Source organism: Orbicella faveolata, unplaced genomic scaffold, assembly GCF_042242905.1.
Source record: "Orbicella faveolata isolate gen_17 unplaced genomic scaffold, um_ofav_v1 contig_36, whole genome shotgun sequence".
NCBI lineage: Eukaryota > Metazoa > Cnidaria > Anthozoa > Scleractinia > Merulinidae > Orbicella > Orbicella faveolata.
Genome location: NW_028301565.1, coordinates 1,021,984 through 1,029,667, shown reverse-complemented (window position 1 = coordinate 1,029,667; position 7,684 = coordinate 1,021,984). Strand labels below are relative to the sequence as shown.

The 7,684-nt window shown below is 36.7% G+C and overlaps 1 protein-coding gene across 1 annotated transcript; it reads left to right on the top strand.

The window, feature by feature from the left end:
- On the top strand, nt 1–6,760 carry LOC110064568 (substance-P receptor-like). The gene is made up of 3 exons (XM_089274861.1): nt 1–1,042; nt 1,537–1,648; nt 4,193–6,760. Exons 2-3 carry the CDS (start codon nt 1,567–1,569, stop codon nt 5,182–5,184), a joined length of 1,074 nt encoding a protein of 357 aa, XP_089130987.1. The 5' UTR covers nt 1–1,042; nt 1,537–1,566; the 3' UTR covers nt 5,185–6,760.
- Nucleotides 6,761–7,684: the final 924 nt, after the last annotated feature.

Genomic DNA, 7,684 nt, shown 5'->3' with positions numbered 1-7,684 from the left:
AAAGACCTATTGTGTGCGAAAATGTAAAAAAATGGGTATGGAGAATTTGATCATAGTGGCACTTTAAATCTTATTTCATAATTTTTAGTGTCAATTTTAGTATGCAATTTAATTAGACTAGTTTTGGGCCGCACTTAAATTTTGAATTTCACTTCTTAATTTTTTTAGAATGTTTAATATTGGAGAATATTCTTTTTATGGGAATTTAGTTTCCCCCAATTATTCTCCAGTTATGTACTGTTTGTAATTTCTGTGATTTATCTACTTGTACTAGCATGACAAAGTATTATTAAACTTAAACTTAAACTTATATTGAATCACAACGTACTCGGTTTTCATCGAGCACCCAATCGACTTCGCACCGTCCGAGTTCGCAACACATATTTTTGAGTAGCCGACCACCGCAGTTCGCTCCCTTATCTGCCTTAGTCTGTCAAGAAGTAAGACTGCGTTAAAAAAACATTACAGTCTACCAGATACCAAAATTAAAATAACTACTCTTAAAAGTGAAAATACTGATTATTTCACTTTTGAGCGTGAAGTGAATGCCGCGGCCAAACTTGCTCAACATCTTGGTACGAACTCCATTGGGTGTGAAATCTCCTTGGGCTATGAATGTGACAAGTCCATCCCCATAAAACACCTGCTTTTTTAATTAATGTTTTTTTCTTTAATATTGGATTTAAGAAAGTAAAACAACGACTCTTTCCTGACCTTCAAATGACTATGTCCATCAAAATAAAGGAGCCAACAGGTTTCATTGAGAAAACTTCTAAATCAAATGGAAAATATTATCTCTTACTAACAGTTGTAGTACAATATACAGTACTGATAAAAATTAAAGCCCGATATTTGGTCTCTCAAACCACTCTCCATTGGTCATTGATAATTGAAGCTTAGGTGTTTTGCGTCAAGGATGGATGGATAATAGATACGAAAAAACGGCAAAAACGAGAAACCAAATTATAGACCCAATGCAGTCTTTTGGTGAGGCGAAGATCAAGCATTGAGTAAGATCATAGAACATCAAGGATGAAATAATGTAAGTTGTTACAGAGATATCCAAAAACAGTGCCAAGTAAATGTTTGATAAGGCCATGCAGGAAGTTGCAGCTAAAGCATAAAAAAGACTTCCCTCGCACGATTTTACTATTAAACAGCTTTAGTAGAGCGCGCCTTAGTGTCATATTTTACCTCGCACTGTTTGGCCTTTTGAAGACGGGAAAATGACTTTCTAGATTTTGACTTTCGTGTGGATGCCTGAATTACTCAGTCTGTATTCTGCCTACAGTGAATCAAGGAAAGAGTCATTAACAACCGGTCAGTTTCATTAAAACAAGCCGTAAACGGAATCATTCTGTTTCCTTGCAAAAGTTTTTAATAATCTTACCTCACCAAGTACACCTTTAAATAAACTGAGTTATGCTTGGGCTCGCTTTCCAGCTCTGAGCATGTTGTGATGTTCAGCTTGGATGCTCAAAGGCAAGGTTTTCGATTAAAACAAAGTTTTAAACCTGGCCTGATTTTTAATTATAGATAATATGTAAAGAGCTTCTTGTGAGTGAGATGAAGTTGACGTTTGGTACAAATTGCAGTGGCCTCGACATGCAACCTGATCTTAACAGAAGAAGTGATATTCCATGTCCAGGTAATAATTAAGTGTTTATAATTACTCTCGATTTAGTGTTCAGTTAGTCATTCTTACATGTTATGTTAAAAGTAATATGTATTTCTAAAGTAAACTTTCGTCGATGCCGTGTTCCATGTTAAGAAATGTGATGTTAATATAATATGTTTACATGTTATGTTATGCTTGTTTTTAAAATCATTCAGGTTTTTCCAAGTTGCCAATCAGTGCTTGGTGGTATGAAAGCGGCCCATTACTAGGATTCTTTCATTTTCCTGTTGTAGATGAAGAAAGCCCTTGGGGGACTCCTTGTGTATCGTTCCTTCAATAAACTCTAGAAAAGCGTTGCGCGCTTGACAGAACATGCTGTTTAGGCTTTTGAACAGCAGCCAATATTGCCCCCTAGTTTTGTACACATACGCACATAGTTGAGGTAGTTGGGGGTACTGGGGGCGGGAAAGTCTCTCCTTTTTAAAGCCCGGGGGCGGGGAATAGGCCGTTGAATAAAAAAAATGTGAAACTACAGAGATATGCCGGAGGGGGAATGTTAACAGGTGGAATTGAACCACGCATTGTATAATTTTTTTTTTCATTACTCCCATGAAATTTTAATTTCTGTAAAAAAAAAACAATTAACCACATTATTAATTATATTAATCCTGTCTATTAGATCATTTGCGTCAATTTTAAATCAGGTGTCACTCGTGAGTGACATGTACGCAATTCAATTAGGTCAGCTTTGGGCCGTATTTAAATCTTATTTCATAATTTTTAGTGTCAATTTTAGTATGCAATTTACTTAGGCTAGTTTTGGGCCGCACTTAAATTTTGAATTTCACTTCTTAAATTTTTTAGAATGTTTAATATCGGAAAATATTCTTTGTATGGGAATTTAGTTTCCCCCAATTATTCTCCAGTTATGTACTTTTTGTAATTTCTGTGATTTATTTACTTGTACTAGCATGACAAAGTATTATTAAACTTAAACTTAAACTTATATTAAATCAAAACGTGCTCGGTTTCATCGAGTTTCATCGAGCACCCAATCGACTTCGCACCGCCCGAGTTCGCAACACATATTTTTGAGAGGTCGACAGCCAAAGTTCGCTCCCTTATCTGCCCTAGTCTATCAAGAAGTAAGACTGCGTTAAAAAAAACATTACAGTCTACCAGATACCAAAATTAAAATAACTACTCTTAAAGGTGAAAATATTGATTATTTCACTTTTAAGCGTGAAGTGAATGCTGTGGCCAAACTTGCTCAACATCTTGGTACGAACTCCATTGGGTGTGAAATCTCCTTGGGCTATGAATGTGACAAGTCCATCCCCATAAAACACCTGCTTTTAATTGATGTTTTTTTTCTTTAATATTGGATTTAAGAAAGTAAAACAACGACGCTTTCCTGACCTTCAAATGACTATGTCCATCAAAATAAAGGAGCCAACAGGTTTCATTGAGAAAACTTCTAAATCAAATGGAAAATATTATCTCTTACTAACAGTTGTAGTACAATATACAGTACCGATAAAAATTAAAGCCCGATATTTGGTCTCTCAAACCACTCTCCATTGGTCATTGATAATTGAAGCTTAGGTGTTTTGCGTCAAGGATGGATGGATAATAGATACGAAAAAAACGGCAAAAACGAGAAACCAAATTATAGACCCAATGCAGTCTTTTGGTGAGGCGAAGATCAAGCATTGAGTAACAACATAGAAGATCAAGGATAAAATAATGTAAGTTGTTACAGAGATATCCAAAAACAGTGGGAAGTAAATGTTTGATAAGGCCCTGCAGGAAGTTGTAGCTAAAGCATAAGCTTCCTTCGCACGATTTTACTATTAAACAGCTTTAGTAGGGCGCGCCTACAGTGAATCAAGGAAAAAGTCATTAACAACCGGTCAGTTTCATTAAAACAAGCCGTAAACGTAATCATTCTGTTTCCTCCCAAAAGTTTGTAATAATCTTACCTCACCAAGTACACCTTTAAATAAATTGAGTCATGCTTGGGCGCGCTGTTCAGCTCTGAGCAAGTTGTGATGTTCAGCTTGGATGTCCAAAGACGAGGTTTTCGATTGAAAAAAAGTTTTAAACCTGGCCTGATTTTTAATTATAGAAAACATATAAAGAGCTTCTTGTGAGTGAGATGAAGTTGAAGAGTAGTACAAATTGCAGTGGCCTCGACATGCAACCTGATCTTAACAGAAGAAGTGATATTCCATGTACAGGTAATAATTTAGTGTTTATAATTTCTCTCGATTTAGTGTTCACTTAGTCATTCCTACATGTTACGTTAAAGCAGTATGTATTTCTTAAGTTAACTTTCGTCAATGCCGTGTGCGATGTTACGAAATGTCGGTCCTTGAAAAGGGACGCGGTATAGTCAATGTTTCAGGCTTTGGCTATAGATGCCGAAAATAGTTTTTGCATAAATTGAGTCCCTTACTGCTGCGTTTATCCCGGTTTCCGTAGCATTTAGCGTCATATTCACTATAATTAACCACGTCTGTCAGTCATATTTCAGTGTCTATCACGGATATTTTTCAATATTGTTATTTACAGGGAAAGAGAACAGTGCTCCGGAGGAAACAGATGTCCATCTTATATATGGTCTGATAACTGCTGCGTACGTCATTGTATTTGCCGCGTCATTATTCGGCAATTCAGTTATCATTCACATTATACGAACAGATAACTCCATGAAGAACACAACCAATTATTTGATTTTGAATCAAGCCTGCGCTGATCTCTACAGAACATTGATGGAATCACTAAATATTTCATCTCATCTTGTCAGAAAACGCTGGTTAGAAGGCATTGTAGGTCTGATCACTTGCAAGTTATTTCTAGCGAGCTTGTTTATTCCGACCATCTTTACAATTTGGATTCTCCCAACCATTGCTGTTGATCGCTTTTACGCTGTTATTCGACCTTTCCGGTCCTCGCCTTTATCTCGACATTTTAAAAAGATAATCCTAATATTGTGGAGTTGGTCCGTTGTTTGTTCCATAGAAGTCTCCATTAGAGGAAGCTTGCACAAAACCAAACATGACTATGTTTGTGATGTAGTTTATACCGTACAAAAATGGATAACATTTTATATTTTGACTGTTTCTTTGAATGTTGTCCTGCCTCTTTTCATAACAGCGGTTCTTTACATCATTGTTTGTCACAAACTTTGGTCACGTGAGGTACCAGGAGAAGGAACCAATCAGAATCAAAGACAAGCTGAAGCCATGAAAACAGCCAGAAAAGTTACCCGGATGATGATAACTGTTGTGGTTGTATATGTGCTGTGTTTCCTTCCCTTTTTTGTAGGAAATGGCCTCTACCATTTTGATGTTCCAAAAGATGAGTTGGAGCCAACTATTCTGTTTTTATGTCTTTTTCTAGTAGCATTTGCTTATAGTGGACTCAATCCATACATTTATCTTACCTTTAACCAGAAGTTTCGAAATGGATTTAAAACTTTGTTTGGAAATTGCTTACGTAAAATCAAATTTCATAATATTGTTCAGTTTCGATCCCAAAGCGTCGATATTCAGCAAACATAGGCCGTCCACGGAGAGAATTGTTTACCAAGGAAGGTAAAGAGACTCATGGCTGTAAGCAAGAATAATTTAATACTTGAACTATAGCTATTTATATGAGAAAACAACAGTTTGATTGCAAGATATAATATATACAGTCCTTGGTCTTAAGCTAAGGAGTAACAAATTTGACTTTGAAATATATATTTATCTATGACTTCCATGTTAACCCGAAAAGCGCCATTGAGGAGAATGCGCTTATTCATTCATTCTGTTTATTTGCCTTTTTACCTAATATAGTAATTATTTATATATGTTTCAATGTATGGCGAGGTGACCTCTAGAAATCACCAGGCTTTTAGCTGAGGCCATCTCGTACGTAATAATACGGTTACATAGATAGTGCTACAGTGTGCGGCTTTGCCAGGTTTACTTGAGTATAGAACGACATCTGGTTTCGTTGGAAAAATACTACAGAAATATAACAACGCATGGCTAAAATATAAGGTAACTGTAACATACGCTAAGAGAAGTCATTATAATCTACGAGGAGATGCAATTCCGACATTGCCGGAAGTAAATATAACCAAGTATGGATTGAAATTGATAAGATATCAAGGGGCCAAGCCATGGAACGCACTACCAAACGGATACAAGAAAATAAGTAACTTTAAATTGTTCAAGAAAAGTATACTTAAGGTATACCTGGCCAGCCGCTGCACCTATATGTTTTATGATTTGTCTTTGTTTAATTATTTGTATATATGTATTTTTATAGTTTATCGATTTTAGCACTAAGTAATTATGCATTTTTAATATTATTCATTGTAATTTATTTTAGTTTCTTATTTATGCTGTGACTAGACCTGTAAAGTAGTTTTCTATGTAGCTAAGAGTCAGTCACTTTAAGTAAGTGTTACTTACTTCTTATTTATACGCTTACCTGCAAAGGCGGTAACAAAATGATCTTTCAATAACAACACACAAGAAGGGAATCAGCGAGTGACAATTTTATGAATGGATGTATCTCAAATATTTATCATTCCTTGCTACTGCCTCTCAAATCAAATACCTTAAATCAAGCTTGTGCTTGGATTACTTTAATGCTGGTAATGAATGTTTTCCATTATTGCTTTACACTGCAAACTGTGGTTTGCAGGAAAAGGAGGTCTTCCCACCTGCAAGTTCAAACATTTTTCGTCTTTATTTGACCTGTCTTTTCAAACGTTCCTCCGGACAATTGGTGTTGAACGCTATCATGGTGTCACTCGACCTTCGTAATCATCGCTTTGTCTCGACATTTACGTTGAAAAGAAAATTTTGCACTTGCGTGGGCTTGGTGTGTTGTTTATTCGACAAGCTTATTAGTTCACGGGGGAGTGCGATGGAATGTTTATAAAATTGTCTTTCATTACAGATCTGGCCACGTGAAGATTAGCTCTGCCACTTGAAAGGGGCTGTTGCCTCTGTGACAAACTTGCAATAAGTTTGGTTTAATACCATCCAATAGCCACTGAGTGTATGCAACCTCCTCTAACTGTCAGAATTTTGGTAAAAAAATAATGTAGACTCATTAAATGTATTTTCTCGCGTTAAGGAATGCACGCTTCATTTGTGCGGATGCGTTGGACTTCTAATTGCTCTAGTTCTCAGCAGTTTCGCCATCAGCAAAATCCTCAACATTCCTTTCGGCTACACTCTTTTAGAAGTTCTCGACAGCCGCAAACCTCCGACAAATGTTTCACCTGCGGTCAGTTCGGGCACTTGGCCAACTCGCCATTCTGCCCGGTAATAAAAGACAAGATGAAACCATGAAAACAGCGAGAAAAGTTACCCGGATGATAATAAAAGTTGTGGTTTTATATAGGGTGATGTAGCAGGTCTCGTAAGGTCTCACATGAATGACTTGCTACCATTTGAGAGAACAATAGAACAAACAACAGAAACAATGTCCCTAGCCCTAAAACAATAACAGCTGCTAACAATGAAGAGAATTACAAGCTTACGAGAGCTGCTACACTTCCGTTTATATGTGCTGTTTGTCTTCCTCTTTTTGTAGGAAGTAGGCTCTACCATTTTGTCCAAATGCGAAGCGAATTCTTTCCTTGTTAGGTAGGATCTCTTCAAGTCTGGGTTTGTTGCCAACAAAGATAAGTGTCAGTGGGTTGACCTTCAGGTCATTTGTTGGCTGGGTATTTTTTGGAATTTCAAAAATAACTGTATGTTTATACCACCGGAGAAAATCTTAGGGATCCTTGAGAAATTTGTTGAAATTATGTCCTGTTGCGTTTCTGTAAGGATAGTTGCTCGTGTTACAGGGAGAATTATATCTAATTTTTTGATCATGGGTTATGTTTGTAAGCTCATGACAAAGTCCTTGCACCACTTAATTGAATGCAGAAGGGGTTGAGATGCGCAGCTTGTCTTAGACGCTGACGTCCAGGTAAAACTTAAATTTTAGCGCGAGCATTTACGGAGTTTAAATTGCAGACCACTATGGAGGAAGCCTGTTTTGCCCTCTCGC